The sequence below is a fragment of the Lynx canadensis genome, chromosome C2 (assembly GCF_007474595.2).
Source record: "Lynx canadensis isolate LIC74 chromosome C2, mLynCan4.pri.v2, whole genome shotgun sequence".
NCBI lineage: Eukaryota > Metazoa > Chordata > Mammalia > Carnivora > Felidae > Lynx > Lynx canadensis.
Window position 1 is genome coordinate 112,327,826 of NC_044311.2, and position 18,441 is coordinate 112,346,266.

The window sequence follows — 18,441 nt, forward strand, 5'->3', positions numbered from 1 at the left end:
TTTCCCCTCTTCTACCTTTAGAAAGAATTTTTTTCATCAGTTCTCTTCCTTTCATACCTTAAGAAAAAAATAAGGGTGGGTCACATCCATTTGGAATAATGGTTTGAATGTAGTGCTGAAGGCAGGAGCATACACTGATGATTTTATCCCCCCAGGTTCTTTAGAGTCCTTGGTAAAGTAGTCACGTGTTCCCCTCCCCCTCCATTCTTCCCACTGCACTTAACTTGCCTGTTACTTTGAAATCCAGATGCGGTGCTGGGTTGCAGCTTAAACTTGTTCTGAGCTGTGCTTATTCCTGTAACAAGTGCAAGCTCTCTTATTTGTAGCCAGCTTTTTTTCTGTTTACCCCAGGAAACTTGAGCCTCATTCTCTGAGAGTTACAATGTACTTGCAACAAAAGCAAATGACACATAAAAGTTTGAGGAATCCGTTTATTTCCATGAAAGATAAATAAAATAAGTACATATTAAAGGTTACATGGGCATACTTGCACATTTCATGTGTGATACAGGCACTAGATACTTGTAGAGAAAGTTGTTTATGCTGAGTTCAGAAGTTGTTATTCTGATTTCAGAAGTTGTTTTGAAATCAGACTTTTTTTTGGTGGGGGGGAGGGCTGAGAACAGTATCAGTTGTTTAATGGCCATAGACTATCCTTAGTTCTTTGTATAGTAAAATAAAAACAAAAGAAAAAGTTTTACTAAGACAAATATGGGGAAGTCAATATATGAGTGTCACCAAGAAAAACCTTTCTCTCTTTCAGGGGACACTTATCTACAAGTCTTTTTACATTTAAGACAAGTGGTAAGCCTTTCATGGACTTTGTAACCTACTATAATTGTGTAATTGTTAATATTTTTTAAACACTGTCCTGCAGTATGCCAATTGCTGTTTTTTTGCACTTTTTCATATGTCACACTAATACAATGGATGGAATAACTGAAGGTTTTATATTATTGGGAAGTTCCTTGGGAAAGGTGATTTTTTCACTATGTCTGAACAAGTAATTAATTCAACAGAATATATTTATGAGCATCTTTGATTTTTCAGGCACTGTTCTGGTGCTAGTGAAACAAAAGTGAGCAGAATAGACAAAATCCTCCTTTCCTGGTGCTTAAATACTGGTATTGAGAGATTGACAGGAAACAGTGGATAAATTATAAATAAATAATAAATTATAAATAAATTATAAATAACTCTTTATAATATTATAGAAAATGTAGAAAAGTAAGTCAAGAAAAGAGGATAGGCAGTGCAGGAGGGACTGGTCTGGAGTTTTAAGTGGAGTCAGGGAAGGCCTCGTGGAGAAAGTGACACCTGAGCAAACACCTGAAGGCAGTAGGGAGTGCGTCATCCACTGGTCTGAAGACAGTGTCCCAGGAAGAGGATAATGCATTGCTGCTAAACTAATGGCTATTGCTTGTGAATAAATATGTCTGTCCATTTCCTGACAAGACACAAAGACATAGAACCAAGAACATCGCCTACTTTTGAAATTTCTGTATTACAGTGTGTTATTAGCATAGTATATATTAATTACATGTACAATAGAAAGTTTCCAATGAGCACATTTATACAGTGTTTTGAGTTTATTTTTGAGTTTATTTCTGGAAACCACATTACTGTCTCTGTCGTTTCAGGCTGTTACGGCACACTGGGGATGGAATCCGGGGTGATTGCCGATGCGCAGATAACAGCATCGTCTGTGCTGGAGTGGACTGACCACACAGGGCGGGAGAACAGCTGGAAACCCGAGAAAGCCAGGCTGAAGCAACCCGGACCTCCTTGGGCTGCTTTTGCCGCTGATGAGTATCAGTGGTTACAAATAGATCTGAATAAAGAAAAGAAGATAACAGGTTGGGAGACATACTTTTCTAGAATGATTCCTGGTTCTGATTTTATTCAGAAACCTGATAACATCGAAGATTTTCATAGAAAATTATGTCACTGCAAATGTAATTGTATGGTGTTAAATATTACTGTAGGTGGTTTTATGAAACATGGCAGAGGAGAGGGGTTGGTATTTGATTTTTATTAACTTTGCTTTTTCATTGTAATAAGATTCTTTTAAGGTACTGTTTCAGTTAAGTGATCTTGACATCTCTTATAGTCGTTAAAAGAAATTTATGTTCAAGAAGTTCATTTTAAGTGCTATAAATAATACTCTTCATGTGCTGAATACAAATTTATTTGGAGCAGTTCATCAGATGGTTAGAATAATTGATTAGAATTGGGTTAAGTAATTTTTGTTAAAGATTTATGTCGATTTGGTTCTGAAAAAAAATAATCGTTTTAATCTGTTCCTTCCCAGGGGGTCGTTGTTACTTGGTAGATAAGATATATTTTACAGTGATGTGAACACAAGCTGTCAAAACAGAATAGTCCTTTCCTTATGTACACCCATAATTCATGTGTCTCTACAAGGGAACAGAGCCAAAGATTTATTTACTATTATAATGAAACCTGGCCCTTAGAGACGGTAATGTGCTACTGGCAGAAATGTCTGGTCAGTGCACGTTAGGTATTTGGGCTTCAATGCTGAACAAACTTCAAGGATCAGACCGTGCACACTAATGAAAGCCACTCTGCGTTCCTTAGGCATCGTAACCACTGGCTCCACCATGGTGGAACACAATTACTATGTGTCAGCCTACAGAATTCTATACAGCGATGATGGACAGAGATGGACGGTGTACAGAGAGCCTGGTGTGGAGCAGGATAAGGTAAAATGATTATCATGGTTTTATTTTAAAAATGGGCCTTTACCAAAAATCAAGGAAGCTCTCCTGTGTGATGTTAACGTTGGTTATCACTTGGCCTTTGCTTTCTTCTGGTTATTTTACCTTGTGTTGGTTTTTAGCTTTCTTTACTCTTCTAACTGTGGTTAGGAAATTCTTAGTGGTTCCAGGTCCTTTTTAATTATTTTAAGGGTAAGTACTTTCCTGATGTTTTTCACTACATTTTTAACTCAATTGTTTAGATACTTTATGAAGAAGTTCTAAAAAGGAGGACTGCCTGGCTGGCTCAGTGGTAGAGCATGTGACTCTTGATCTCAGGATCATGAATTCAAACCCCACGTTGGGCGTAGAATCTACATGAATGAGTGAATTTGGGCGTAGAGCCTACATGAATGACTTTGAGTAAGTAGTGGTAACTTACAAAAAAAAAAAAGAAATCCTAAAAATGAACTTGTAATTTCTTAAGATTTTCTTATTAATCCAAAGAATGATGGAGAGCCTAATTTTGTTCCCAGATTTCTTTTCTGTAGGCCAGGGGGGACAAAAGACAAAAGCTAAAGGCAAAAGTACATTATAGTGTAGGATATAGATTTGAAAGTTCATTTCAAGATTACCTCCCCAAATTTTGTCTTAGGAAACTTCTATTTTTTTTTTTTCCTACCTGAAGAATTTTCTTAACTTCTGTGGTAATTATGAAATTGTTGTTTTAGTTAGTAGACTGTGATAATGCAGAAATGGTCCAGAGCAGATGATAAGGGATGGGGAGTAGGCAGAAGTACCTCTGGCTCGTGATCCATCACAAAGATCTTATAACTGGGCGAATCCTTGTGCTCAAGGAGGGAGGATTTCTTATCACCTAGAATTGAAATTGTAAGCACAATTTTTTTTAGTGAAACTTCCCTGAGTTTAATTTCAACTATATGATGCTGTCAGTTCTCTATCATGTATGATTTGCTAATATATCTTCAGTTACCACTTACCTCTCTAGTCAGAAAACTCCAGGGGCTTCCTATAATCTGTCATATGGATCTAAACTCTTTCGTTGTTATTCAAGGTCGTCTTCCCTCTTTTCTGTTTGATATCACATGACCTTCATCTTTGGTGAGGCTCTACCCATTGAGTATATAACCGTATTGTCTTTATACTTATCTTCTTCTGCTTAACCCCAAACTTGGCTACTTTTTACTCTGAGCACATCTGTACTTATTTGTAGAATATTTGTTATACTTGTGGAATATAGTTAATTTTTTGAAATTATAAGAATTATCCATGCTCCTATTATAAAAACATCTAGCACTATTGAATTATATTTCTGAAAAAGACTTTCTTTTTTGCTTCATTTTTGAAAGATAATTTCATTAAGTATAGAAACCTAGGTTGATGTAGTTTTTCCCTCCATTGTTTTCTGGTATGCGTTTCCAGTGAGAATTCCTTTGTTCCTCAATAAGTAATGTGGCTTTTTATTCCTTAGCTGCTTTTAAGATTTTCTTTTTATCATCTGTTTTAAGCAGTTTGATTATGATGTCCCTTTGTGTAGTTGTCTTCGTGTTTCTTCTGCTTGGGCTTTTTCGAGCTTCTTGGATCTGTTGGTTATAATTTGCATCAAATTTGGAAAATTGTGGGCCATTTTTTCTCAAATATGTTGCTTCTCTAATTCTAACTACATGAATATTATGACTCTTGCAGGTGTCTCACAATTCACTGGTGCTCTACACATTTTTTTTTTTTTAATCTCCTTGTTCTAGTTTGGAAAATTCTATTGTTTTACCTTCAAGTTCACTAATCTGTTCTGTAACATCTAATCTGTTAATCCTGTCCAGTGTATTTTTATTTTCTGTGTTGTATTTTTACCTCAAAATTTTCAGTTTTGGGCTTTTAAAAATTTTTTTCAAGTCTCTCCTGAACATTCTCATGCTTTTTTCCACCTCTAAAACATATGGAGTATATAATAACTCTTTTAATGCCCTTATCTGCTAATTCTGTCTACTAATGTGTCACATGTGGGTCTTTTTCTTTTTTAAGTTTATTTTGAGAGAGAGGGGAGAGCGGGAGCAAGCAGGGAGGATGCAAGGGATAGGGAGGGAGAACCCCAAGCAGGCTTCACGCTGTCAGCGCAGAGTCTGACGTGGACATGATCCCACAAACTGTGAGATCAAAATCAAAAGTTGGACCCTTAACTGTGCCACCTAGGTGCTCCCGTGTGGGTCTTTTTGTGTTGATGGGTATTATGTAAAATATTTACATGCCTGGTAATTTTTGATTGGTTGCCAGACATTGTGAACTTTTACATTGTTTGGTGCTAGTGTTTTTTATTACTCAAATATTTTTAGCTTTATTCTGGTATGCAGTTAGGTTACTTGGGAATTGTTTGGTCTTTTTGAGGTTTACGTTTTAGCTTTTGTTAGGCAGGACCTGAGCAGCTTTTAGTTCAGATTTTTTTTCTACTGCAGAGACAATAGTGTTCCAAGTACTCAACCCAAAGTCCCATGTATAAATGAGTTTTCTTCACACTGTTGGTAACATGTGCTGTTCCCAACCCTGAAAAGGACTCCTTTTCAGTGGTTCTTTTCCCATCCATAGATAGTTTCCTTACATGGAACTGAAGAGTTAAGGAGAAACTCCCTACAGATCCTAGAAGTCTCTCTTTCTCTGCAGTTCTTTTCTCTCCTATACCCTGTCTTGTGAATTCTAGCTGGCTTGGCGTCTCCATCTCTGAGCTTTGTGTTCTCAATTCACTGAGACACGAAGGCTCTCTCCAGACAGTATTGGGGCAATAGAAGGGTTCACCTCGTGTGTTTCTCTTCTCTCAGGGAATATTGCCCTGTACTGCCTTTTGTCCCACGTTTAAAAACCATTGTTTTATATATTGTATCTATTTTTTTCAGATGTTCAGGTCAAAGAATAAATTTAGTCTCTATTAGTGTCCTGGATAGAAGTAGAAGTCTTTACATTGAATTATATAAAATACCAATCTCTTGGCTCACTTACATTAGCCCATCTGCTCCCTCATCTACCTCCAACTCCAGAGTAATTGGTATATTCTGTTTTCACACCCTTTCTAAATAAGCATGCACACATGCATGATGAGCACATACAGACTGAGACAGCTTTTGGTTTTCTTTTCAGTAGATGGGAATGTACCTAAAGAACAATAGAATGTTGTCCTTCCTTTCAAAGCCCAGAGCCCCCTGATGAAAGCTTCAGCTCTGAAATGCTGCCAACCCAGTGGTGAGGGTTGAACGAGTCACTATCCCTTGGCATGGCATCTGCATCAGAGCAAATGACTTCTCAGGGGAAGAACCAAGCCTCAGGCTAGGAGTGCTCCTGGCCCCTGAAATAAACCAGGAGACACACAGGCCACTGGCATAGAAATCCTGATTGGCCTCTGTGTGGGTGGCTCTTCCGGAAATCTGGTGTTAGAAGCTCAGATTCACGGCTCTGAAGTGAATCTCTGCACATAGGAGGTGCTCATAGTACTAACTTGAAGCCCTTGACCAATTCCTGGTGAATCACACCTACTCAGAGAATAATAACATCCCCAGCTCTTCTTTAAGCATTGGTTTGTATTACTCTGTCCATATGTATGACATTGTGTCTTATTGTGGTTTTTCAGAGCTTAAAGAAATGATAAAAAGTAGAAGATACTGGCTCATTTTCTGTTTATCATCTAATCACCAAATGAATTTTCAAAATAAATGTTTAACCAGCAAAAAAAAAAAAAATGGGAATGTATATACAACTTGATAACATGTTGCTTTTGAATAGCTGCCATATTTGTGTGTGGTAATATCCAGTAAAATTTAAGTTCCTTGAGAGTGGGAACTTTGACTTCCATTTCCATTTTTATCCTCATGACACCTTACAGACCTGTTTACACACAGGGTCTTATAATAAATGGTCAAAGATCAGAGCAAGTCTTTCTTACTTAGTTTATATAAAATCTTTATCCTTTAAGGTTTTCTATAAAAATGAAACTCTAGTGTGGAGTAAGATCTCAGGGTTAGTTTTTATGTCTAAACTATTGTTCCTGTTCCACTAGTACAGTAGACAACAAATAATTGCTTTTATTTTATTTCTGAGGAAATAAAGAAGAGAACTGCAGAGAGAGAGACCCTTCTAGGATCTGTCGAGAGTTTCCCCTTAAATCTTCAGTTGCATGTAAAGAAACGATCTGTGGTGGAGACTGTTACAACTTCAGCCCTTGTAGAAAATGAAGGCTATTAACACGTCTTAGAAGTTTAGTCTAATGCTATGTGAACCAGCCAAAATAAAACAGCCATAATATCCAGACATGACTTGATGAAAGAGCTAAACATTTATTTATCTGCTGCAACATGAACTGATAAGATAGAAAGTACTTTGATTTTAGGCAGATACCGATTTAGTAATAGTCTTTAGAAACTAACCAGGTGATTTAGCCTGAAGGAGCAAGGACTTTTTGCTTAGTGGAGCCCTGTAATTAAGTCAGACTCAAGTCACTGCTCGTATCATTGACTGGTTATGCAGTCCATTTACATTCTGTGAGCTTCAGCTTTCTGAGTTCTGCCTGTTACATCGGGCTGTCATGAAGAACATTTGAGTTAATTAAATGAAAATGCTTTGTAAATAAGAGCTCTTGCAGTGTTCCATACTAGCATTATTTCCTTGAAATGGTTGAGGGAATGGGATAGTCCGTTGAAATAGTATTTTTATCTAAAGACTATTCATATGATACCTATAATACATTTGTTGCTGTTTACCTAAGATCATTATATTCGGCAGGGAGCAGTGTTTCAGAATCACTTTTCTGGTTCAGATAGCAACACAAGATGAAAATGGTTAATGTGGGAAGTGTCTTTATGTAGTTTATCCAGTAGGTGGAGGTATATAACTTCTGTATTCCTTAGTGTGCGTTCACTTTCTCTCTTCTGAAAGAAAAATTATGAAAAGTACACAGTAAAGCATTTCCTCTAAGATATTGTATGTTCACTTATGCTTTACTTTGAAAAGAAACTTAATATATTTAAATAGTTGGTAATTACACTAGAATTACTGATTTATTAATGGAATTAAACTCATTGAAATTAAAGCCCTCTTCCCAAATTGCCAAGTTAACATTTTTGTTATGTTTGAATCATCTTAAAATCATTTTCGTATTCAATGTTTTTATAAGTTTTTGATGAAGAATGTGCAGTTTCTTAATAGTTTGTCCAAATTATGATTCATTTATCTTGTGAGAAATTAATTCTTACTGTTATACCTTACAGATCTCATTTAAGGCCCAGAGCAAAAAAAAAAATAAAAACATGTTTCAGTGGAACAATTTAGCCCTGACCTCTGCTGATGTAAAGAACCATTTTTTTGTTGTTTTTTAAAGATATTTCAAGGAAACAAAGATTATCACCAGGATGTGCGTAATAACTTTTTGCCACCAATTATTGCACGTTTTATTAGAGTGAATCCTACCCAATGGCAGCAGAAAATTGCCATGAAAATGGAACTTCTTGGATGTCAGTTTATTCCTAAAGGTAAAGTGATAGTATGTTTTAAGATATGTTATTTTTACTGGATTCATTTAAAATGGCTTTGCTGTTCTCAGAGAAAATAAGAAACGACAATGTGAGTGTTTAGCTTTTAATTATAATATCTTCTTAAAGAAATTTTACAAAGAAATAATTATTCTATTAAAAACTTAGTTATCAGAATGGTTTCAAAGGTTACAGGTGGAAGAAGAGAGAATATCATCGATGAGATAATATAATGCGATTTTTTTCAGGCATAGTCTCAATCTTAATTTTTAATCAGGACTCATGTAGCATAATATACTGTATCACAAACACTGATGATATAACAGTAAGCTTAGTCCAAGTGCCTTTTCCTCTGAATAAATTAGAAGCGGAAATAACTTCCCTGCAATTACATAATATTTTAATACTTTGTTTCCTATCGTACCTCCAAAACCTACCAGGATGGCCCCACGCAGTGGGCCCTCAAATGTTTCTTAAGTGACTTGAATGAGTAGTGTGTCAGACTGTGATGATCATTCTGTAGCTTTAAACATTATTCACCTCCTCCGTTTTCTCCTCGCTAAGGAAATTATTTTAAGAGAATATAATTATCTCAAAAAGTGAGAAATCCTAGTAAGTTTGTACATTTAATGCATAGTATATTTATCCTTCTGACATATTGCTCTCCGAGATTTAAAATCGCTGAGCAGAAATAACTACTCTAGGGAACGTTGGAGACATTTAAATGACTGTTTTTAACTATGACTCTCATAAGCAAAATGTCTCAACTTTTCTAAACCGTTTTTCAAGGTCGTCCTCCAAAACTCACTCAAACTCCACCTCCTCGAAACAGCAATGACCTCAGAAACACCACAACCCCTCCAAAAATAGCCAAAGGTATGCCTGCTTCATGTGTGAGAATGCGGTGGTCCCTGGATTGTGGTATAATTTTCCAAAAACATATTAAAAGCATTGTAAAAGAACTTTGTTTTAATCAAGCTGTTGTAGACAAAAGAATAAAGAGTATTTGAAACTTTTTTCAAGGTCGAGCCCCCAAATTTACTCAGCCACTACAGCCTCGTAGTAGCAATGAGTTTCCTGCACAGACGGAGCAAACAACTGCCACTCCTGATATCCGAAACACCACCGTGACTCCGAATGTAACCAAAGGTACCAGGCCCCCACATTAGCACCCGTTACATGGTCGCGTTTTATTTTGCTTGTAATTTCAATTTTCAGAAACACGTCCGGTTTTTAAACCCTCAGCTTCTTTTCCTCTTAACTGTTTTTTAAGAAGAGCCAAAAATGTTTACTCCTTACCTTAGAGAAGAGACTGGTTGCATCGCTCTGATTTCTCTTCTCCAGTGCCATGTAGAATTGTTCTTTAAATATTTAGAGATGGCTGCTATATTCTGGGTCTTCTCTTGTGATTTTTTTCCCCACCACAGCCAAACACAAGTAGTCTCTATTTATAAAAATAACGGGGCACCTGGGTGGCTCAGTCGGTTAAGCGGCCGACCTCGGCTCAGGTCATGATCTCGCGGTCCGTGAGTTCGAGCCCCGCGTCGGGTTCTGTGCTGACAGCTCAGAGCCTGGAGCCCGTTTCAGATTCTGTGTCTCCCTCTCTCTGACCCTCCCCCATTCATGCTCTGTCTCTCTCTGTCTCAAAAATAAATAAACATTAAAAAAAAATAAAAAAAAAATAAAACCATTGCAGGAAACAAACGTTTTTTCTTATATATATTAAGAAAATATATATAATTTTCGTTATATATTAATTTGTTGGAGAGAAAATTTGGTGGCAAAAAGGGAAGGGGGGGTGAAAAATAAGTTTTGGTGAAAACTAACACTTTTTAAAAAGTACTGTGAGTTAACATGTTCATTAAAAAACTTTGGTCTCTGTTTTAAGAATGTTTACCGTCAGTTTTTTCCGGTTATAAATATAAATGTAGTAGGATTTACTTTCAGGTTTTATGAATGATAAATAAGGTATTAACACGTATGAAACATAGTACTTAGATTTTACTAGTTGTTGAAAAACAAAATTTCAGTTGGACTCAGAAAAAACCATCAGTGTCAGAGGAATTAATTTCGGTGTTGGCAGATAAAGCATTTTCAGGACCATGCAGAGACGAGGAAGTAATTCATTCCAACTAACTTGTGCCACACAGAACTTTATTCATTCTCTGAAAATTTGCCCGATGCAGGTAACTTTCTCCCAGCTTTCCACATGTCACTTTCTTTCACTTCTTCTAAGGTATTTTCTAAACAGACCATTTTCTTTCTCATGCTGCTGAAGAGAAGCAAGACTTCTTAGAGATGAGATCTCAGTGTCCCACAAAGCTTCTTACCAGTCTGCAGAAGAAATCTGTTTGGGCAGAATTCCAGGCCACATGCCTGGATGGAAGAACAGCCATTTAAAGTATTGCTTGTCTTAAAATCTGATTATAGAATCTTAAAATCTCAAGACTAAAAGTATCCTTAAAGCATTTTCTTCCAGAGCTAGGATTCTTCAAAAGAATAAAAGAATGTAGAGGTCTTTCCAGTTAAAGATTCCTTGTCTCCTTTTCTGTGGGATGGTACTGTGTAGATGTTTTATTATTTTGTGAACCGAAGCAGATTTTTTAAACCTCTGATTAAATCGACCTGTATCCACCTGAACCTGATGGTTCTCTCTCCAGTTATACATTTTTAGGGATAAAGCACATTTATTTTTCTGAATTCTTAGTGCTTTCTAGCCTGAGTGATGATGCCTGTTTTATGCACTTCTTTTCCATTTTTACATCCAGGCTGAGAGTGATGCTGGAGAAAATCATATCATGGTCAGATTTGTGCCCCTGTGTCTTCCTGAATCCTCCCTCCGGGGGGCCCTCAGCACCCGCCCGTGGTCATTTTGTTTCTCTGGTTAGCTCTTTCTGTTCTCAACAGTCGCTTTTCCATATTTTTCAAACCCTTGACCCAGAGATTCTTTAGTTACTCTCAGTTACCTCTTCAACTTTATGAAGAAAGTAGAAGCAATTAGAAGGACACTCCCGATCTGTGGAGCCTGCAAACTCACCTGTACCCTCTTTCCGCTGCGTTGAAGAGCGGAGTTCCTAGTCCTGCCCAGGGCTGATCCACCTCTGCCCGTGTTCCTATCCACCCAGCCCTCAGAGGCCTCAGGTTATGCGTTATCCTCTCCTCCTGTATCAGCAGCCTCTTTTTCTCTTTTGGCTATATTTATAAGGGTACAATAGATGCTGTGGGTCAGGCCCAACACAGTGTCTGGTGCTTAGCCCCCAGCAGGCATCAGCAGTTGCCAGGACAGGGTTGCCAGATCAGGGAAGAAACTGATGGCTCAAATGACCTGAGGTGGACCATTTTCTGTATCTGGGCCCAGACTTCCTTATCTGTGGAGGGAGATAAGGGGATTAAATGATCTCCTGGTCCCTGCAGGCTCAAGCATTGTCACTTTCTGCCCTGTTCATGCACATTGGCTTTTTTTATACTTAACACTACATTGTTGCTTTCCCCTGTCTATAAATATTTTCCCCATCATGTTACAATATCATTTCCAATTGCTGGATAATATTTTACTATGAGGACACCGTGATGTATTTATTCCCTTTCATTGTTGAGCATTTGGATTATTTCCAGTTTTTCATTCTTTTGCAGATACAGAAACAGACCATCTTAAAAATGCATCTTTGAATGTTGTCTTAATTTTTTTTCTAAGAATAAATTCTAGACATGGAATTGCTAAGTAATTGATTTTTATACGTATTGCCCCAAAATGATACAGAAAGTATCAATGTAAAGTCCTATAAAAATAACTGTTTCCTAATAACTTTTCCTAGCAATTGTTATAAATATTTGCCAATTCGATAAACAGAAATGGCATCTCATTCTTGCTTTAACTTCTGTTTCTGTGATTACTAGTAATGCTAACATGTTGAATGGCCACTTGTGTTTTTTCATTGTATTGCTCAATCATCTCTGATTTTTCTATTGTTTGTTTTTGACTTGGATGTTCTGTAATATATAAATGATAGTAATCCTTTACCACATATTCAGAAAGATATTTTCTGAGTTTTTTATTTGCCTTTCAGTTTGTCTTGGTGATTTAAAAAGTCACAATGAAAAATTTTAAGCGTGTACAAAGGTGAAGCAAATAGTGTGAGAGAAGTGTCTGTGAAGGCTTCTGTGTGTCTGTGAAGGCTTCTGCCATTACCAACACTTGCCCGGCCTCATTTCATAAATATTGTGAACGGTAGCTTTTGAGACACAAAAGCTTTGAGGGATGACCTGGGGAACCTGCCCGCTTTCCCTTCCCAAGTCTGCCTTTGATGTGTTTGCAGATGTCGCCTTGGCTGCGGTCCTGGTGCCGGTGCTCGTCATGGTGCTCAGCACCCTTATCCTCACGGTGGTGTGTGCCTGGCATTGGAGGAGCAGGTCAGTACGTAGCTAGCTCCCCTGATGGGGCCTCGGAGGGTTGTTTCCAAATGTGATGTATACACTAAATCTAGAAGATAAACTACCAGTCACCTTTTTGAGAAGGAAAGTTAAGGTAGTTATTAAAGTAAAAATACATTGTTTCTCCTTTTCATAAAACAAGAGTATGTTCAATTGCACAGTCATTTACTGCGCATCTTTATTATAGCAAAATCTGCTTTACATGCTGGAATATACACATGAGTAAGAACAGCCTGACACACAGTAGGTGCTTAGTAATATCTCCTGAAAGAAAGAGACACCGTTCCTGTGTCCCGGGTGTTAGGCAGGGCTCCTAGTCCTGCCCAGGGCACTCACAGAATAAAGAACTGGCACATGCCTTGAGGACTTATTATGAAGGGCTGGAGACACAGGTGTGAGAACCGTGAGAACTATCTGAAGTCTTCTCTGCGGGGAAGAGTGAGCCTCAAGTTTGTTTTGCCTTAAAGAGACCGCTGGATGTGCCCAGATGGAGGAAGGTAGGGAACAGCCCAGACTGTGTGCTTGAGTGAAGGCACAGAGTTGTGGAGTCCAGGCGGGATAGCCAGTCCTCACGTGCAGGCTTGGCACGGGAGAGCACCGAGGAGGAACTGTGGAGGTGCGGCCTGGGCCTGGATTGGGGACGGGAGCTTCGGGGAGACAAATTCAGGTCTCAGTCTGTGGATGAGGATGTCATCGAGGAGGGTGAAGCACATAGGTGAGATTATCAGATGATGCGCGACTGGCTGCTACGGAAGGAGGAGGGACTCGGGATGATCCGAGGTTTCAGGCTTGTGCGCTTGGACCAGTAGGGATGTCATGAGTGGAGAGGACAGGAGGGACAGGTTTGGTGGAGCAAGAGAATGACTTCATTGTTCGTTAAGCAAATATTTGAGCTCTTGCCGTGTGCTAAGTATTGACCGCTGGGAGTCGAGTGGTGAGCCCCAGAGTTTACAGGATGGAGAAAATAACGATGCAGAAATGGTCAGCGATAGTACTGACCACACAGCATATGCCATGGGAGGAAGTTGAAGAAGCAGGTGGTCCTGGACTCATGGTTTTAAGAAGGCTGTCTGAGCAGAGACCCAACAAGTTATTATGAGGGAATCAGGGAAAGGAAGAGCAAGGGCTTTAGGGAAGTCCAGGGAAGAAAGTTCACAGTGCTCTTAGGGAACTGGACAGAAGCAACAGTAACAGTGAGAACAGCAGCAACAGCTAGCTTTTATAGAAAATTAAAGCTGGTTTTAGGCATTATTTTAAATTTTTTTACGTGTTTTAACTCCTTAATCCTCAAAACGACCAATGAAGCAGGTACTGTTATAAATCCCATTTTACAGAAGAAGAAAGTGAGACAGAGCATGAATAACTTGTCCGAGGTCACCCGGTGCATATGCAGCAGAGCGGAGTTTGGGCCCTGACAGCACAGAGCCCACACTCTGAACCACCTCTGCCCCTGGACATATTATCAGGCAGTCAATTCCTGTCCCCAAGGGTTAAAGCACAGAGGGTAAGGATTGGGAGTCAGGTTTTCGGGGAGGCGGCAGTCAAGTCCTGAGATCAGCAGGCACATAAGGACCCTATGGATATTCAGATTCTCAAGAGACAGATGCTTGTTCAGGACCAAAGGTCTGAACTACAGAACTGAAGTTATTTCTAAGAATGTGGTTGAAATTGCTAATGACTGACTTCATGAGGAGTAAGAGATGCATGAAGGGGATGTGGAAAATAGCCAGGAGGAGAATAATAATAAACTCAGCTGCAACCTACTGAACCCTTAACTCATGGTAAGCACCCCTGTTCTAAGCACTTAACATGTAATAAATAACCTGAGGCTTTGCCACTTTAGATTATTATAAAATCTTTTCTAGCACAACCTTTGCCTAGTAATCAGACTTAATTTGTTGTCTTAGCTATATAAGGTATCTGACTTCCATTTAGAAAAGATTATTGGTTTCCTTTTACTTTTTAGTCTTAGGATGATTACAGGATTTTCAAGAAGAAAACTAATTATTAAGCCAGCCCTTTATTGTTTACTTTGCACTTCAGTTTTTAATTAACAGCTTTAGTGCCTACCACCTCTTCCACAAATTTTACATTATATTTTTAAAAAATGACATGTTTTAAATAATAGCCAGACTTTAAAGTGAGAAAGATTTTAACATCTCTAATACAAATAAAGTCTTATCCTGGAGAAGAATGTTTTCAAGTAAGAAAAGCACACAGCTTGGGCTCTTTGAGAAAGCCACATTTGTGTCTTGAGCAAATCACATAACTGTCTTGTCCTCATTATACACTAGAATAATTTCTGCATTTTCTTTAGCTTGCAGGGTGTTCATTTCAATTAGATTTACGTTCTTGAATCAGAACACTTCCTTTTAAGGCTCTTTGTAGATAGTAATTTTTTTTTTTTTTTTTTTTTACATTTATTCATTTTTGAGAGAGCGAGACAGAGCATGAGCAGGGAAGGGGCAGAGGGAGAGGGAGACAAGAATCCAAAGCAGGCTCCAGGCTCTGAGCTGTCAGCACAGAGCCGGATGCGGGGCTTGAACTCACGGACCGCGAGATCGTGACCTGAGCCAAAGTCGGACGCTCAACCAACTGAGCCACCCAGGCACCCCTGTAGATAGTAATTCTTAATGGGGAGGAGGGAGATTTCTCCTGGGGAAAATATGTCTGAATTCTGAAGGGTGGACTAGGGAGAATCTTCCTTGCACGTGTGGCTTTTGCCCCCCAGGCATGGAGCATCCTCTTCTCCCTCTGGCACTTATCACTGTTTAAGATAGCACTGACATAAACTGGGATGCTTATATAGGACACTATAAACTTCTTGGGAACAAAGGACCACGGAAGGAAAACAGATAGTTGGAAAAAACAACAATGCAGAAGCAAATGTGGGGATGTTTCTTTCTATGAACTTTGTGAATCAATTGATTTATAAAGTTTGTATTGGAAACCAAAATACACCTAACGTAATTTTCCCATAACAACCCACATCATCCCGAAGTCTTTAGTTTGACTCTTATCACCTGCGGACTCAGCTTTTCCATTTCATTCACCCCTTGAGTGGGAAATACCTTGGGTAACAAAATAACTATCTCAGGAGATAGTTGTTTAAAATTTATTGAGAGTCCAATTTATGAGCCAGCAGTGGCGACTTTGAAAGGCAAATGAAATAGAGGATTCCCCCAGGTAGATTAGTGAATGGAAATGTATACTTCTAATTATTAACTTTAGTGTTTATCCTGCAGATTCAGAGCTGTCTTACTAGTGACTTCACTCTATTTGCTAACATGTTGTCTCTGTATTTTTCCAGAAAGAAAAAAACTGAAGGCACCTATGACTTACCTTACTGGGATCGGGCAGGTAACTATGACTTTGCATCTCCTTCCATCAAGGAACTCCCACCTCCCTAGGTGGCAGTAGTAAAAGAGGAAAGTTCTTTTCAGGCCCACATAAACTCCCCAGCACTTGTTAGAAAAATGGTGTTCCTCTAACGTTCTGATCATTTTTACTTTTCTGTGCAATCTCTTGTAGTCAATAAGTAACAGAATGAAAAGTAAGAATTTCCCGTAGCATGCACTCTCTTCCTTTTTTCTGGACAACCTGATTTGCCCCATGTGTCTGTTTTTTTGAGGAGACCAGCTTTCTTTGGGGCCTGTGTGAACACTGTATGAAAGACTGGTTTTGGTAACATGGTGTGTGTTTGTCCCTCTGCTGTGGGTATTTCCCAGGCGGAGTCTCGCAGTTTCAGAATCGTGAGGTCTGCCATAATGAGCTGCCATTTTCTTAATTCCTTCTGTGTGTGGCAGATTGCTGGAGGTGACATCAGAGGTCCCCTAAGGCTCTCCCCCCTTTCCAGTCTCACTATGGGAACAACTGTTAGAAGCCAAAAGAGTTCACTGCTGTGACTAAGGTAGAAAAGAGCAGTGGTAGGGGCAGATCCTGTGTTGCTAACATCCCAAGGCAGATCTTGGGAAGTATTTTTTCAGAAAAACTTACCAAAAAACCACCCTACAACAGGCACATTATATCTGGCTGCAATTTAATAGCAATGATTTGCTTCTGTATATGCTTTGAATAGATATTTCTACCATGTTCTGCTTTGCATTAGATATTCTATCAAAAAAAAATAATTTAAGGAATTTCTTTGAACAAGAACAAACTAAACCAAAAGCTACCAGAAGGAAGGAATAATAAAGATTAGAGAAACAAAATAGAGAATGGAAAAGAGAAAATCAGTGAAACTAAATGTTAGTTCTTCAAAAAGATCAACACACTTGACAAACTTAGTTAGATGGAATAAGAAAAAAAGAGTCAAACTACTAAAATCTGAAATGCAGGTAGAGACATCACTTCCAATTCTACAGAAATAAAAAGGATTATAAGAATACTATGAACAATTGTATGCCAAAAAATTGCATAACCTAGATGAAATGGACAAATTTCCAGAAATACAAAATCTACCAAGACTCACAAAGAAATAGAAGAGATTGAGTCAATAACCAAAAATCTCTCAAAAAAGAAAAATCCTACCAAAGATGACACACACACACACACACACACACACACACACACACGCATGCACTCATGCACACAAAGCTATTAACACCAATAACTGAGTAGAGTAGCAGGATATACTATACTAAATATACTAAAGGATATACTGAAATCAGTTGCATTTCTATATATAAACAATAATCTGAAAAGGAAATTCTAAAAACAGTTTCATTTACAAAATAACATCAAAAAGAATAAAATACTTGGGAGTTAATTTAACCAAGGAAGTGAAAGACTTGTGTAATGCAAATGATAAAACATTTCTAAAGAAATTTGAGAAGACATAAATAAATGGAAACATACCCAGTGTTCATGGATTGAAAATTTAATACTGTTAACATGTCAATACTACCCAAAGCCATCTATAGATTCATTAGCGATCCCTGTCAAAATCCCTATGACATTTTTTGTACAAATAGAAAAATCCATTCAGAAATTCCAATGGAATTTCAAGGGACTCTGAATAGCCAAGACAGTCTTGAAAAAGAATAAAACTGAGATTCACACGTTCTGATTTCAAAACAGTGTGATATTGGCATAAACACACACATACACAACAGTGGAGTGGAGAGCCCAGAGATAAACTCTCACAAATCTGGACAAGTGATTTTTGGCAAGGATGCCAAGACCACTAGGGTAATGACAAATGGTGCTGGGAACATTGAATGTTCACATATGAAAGAATGAAGTTGGGCTCCTGCTGAACACCATTTGTAAAAATTAAATGAAACACCAAGACGTAATATCTTAAACAATAAAATTGATAGAAAAAAACACAGGACAAAAACTTGATGACAATGGACTTGGTATGACTTCTTAGCCATGTCACCAATGCACAAATAACAAAAGAAGAAATAGATTGGACTTCGTGGAAATTTAAAAATTTTGTGCATCAAAATATACTATCCGTAGAGTAAAAAGGCAACATGCAGAATGGGAGAAAATATTTGCAAACCATGTATCTGCTAAAGGATTAATATCCAGAATAGAGAACTTCTAAAACTCAACACCAACAACAAAATTCAAAAATAGGCAAATGACTTGAATAGACATCTCTCCAAAGAATATATGTAGATGGCCAATAAGCACATGAAAAGATGCTCAACATTGCTAATCTTTAGGGAAAACCAAATGAAAACTATGAGATTACATCTCATACCCATTAGGATGTCTCCTGTCAAAAAACTGAAACTGGTGCACTGTGGTTGGAA

General features: G+C 38.1%; 2 protein-coding genes and 1 long non-coding RNA gene across 5 annotated transcripts in view; 1 reads left to right on the forward strand and 2 right to left on the reverse strand.

Annotated features, from left to right (window-relative positions):
• Positions 1–18,441, forward strand: part of DCBLD2 (discoidin, CUB and LCCL domain containing 2) — an 88,461-nt gene that overhangs the window by 64,649 nt on the left and 5,371 nt on the right. Inside the window, exons 7-14 of the mRNA XM_030329151.1 lie at positions 764–804; positions 1,641–1,856; positions 2,599–2,723; positions 8,095–8,245; positions 9,035–9,121; positions 9,269–9,394; positions 12,562–12,655; positions 15,987–16,036. Of these exons, the coding sequence (XP_030185011.1) occupies positions 764–804; positions 1,641–1,856; positions 2,599–2,723; positions 8,095–8,245; positions 9,035–9,121; positions 9,269–9,394; positions 12,562–12,655; positions 15,987–16,036 (890 nt within the window). The remainder of the gene's footprint in view (positions 1–763; positions 805–1,640; positions 1,857–2,598; positions 2,724–8,094; positions 8,246–9,034; positions 9,122–9,268; positions 9,395–12,561; positions 12,656–15,986; positions 16,037–18,441) is intronic.
• LOC115523287 lies at positions 417–9,761 on the reverse strand. Of its 2 annotated transcripts, XR_003971691.1 has the most exons (4): positions 9,545–9,761; positions 7,478–7,645; positions 3,400–3,594; positions 417–1,831 (listed from the first exon to the last, which is right to left on the reverse strand). It is a non-coding gene; the product is annotated as an uncharacterized LOC115523287 (long non-coding RNA). The 2 variants fall into 2 exon arrangements; XR_003971692.1 differs by lacking the exon at positions 7,478–7,645.
• The window catches only part of ST3GAL6 (ST3 beta-galactoside alpha-2,3-sialyltransferase 6), a 75,917-nt gene continuing 67,854 nt past the window's right edge, over positions 10,379–18,441 (reverse strand). The window contains exon 10 of one of the 2 annotated variants that reach the window (XM_030329154.1): positions 10,379–10,621. In XM_030329154.1, coding sequence (XP_030185014.1) covers positions 10,538–10,621 — 84 coding nt within the window. In that variant the 3' untranslated portion in view covers positions 10,379–10,537. Of the gene's footprint in view, positions 10,622–10,822; positions 12,726–18,441 lie in introns of those variants that run through there. The other variant, XM_030329162.1, reaches the window with a different exon arrangement.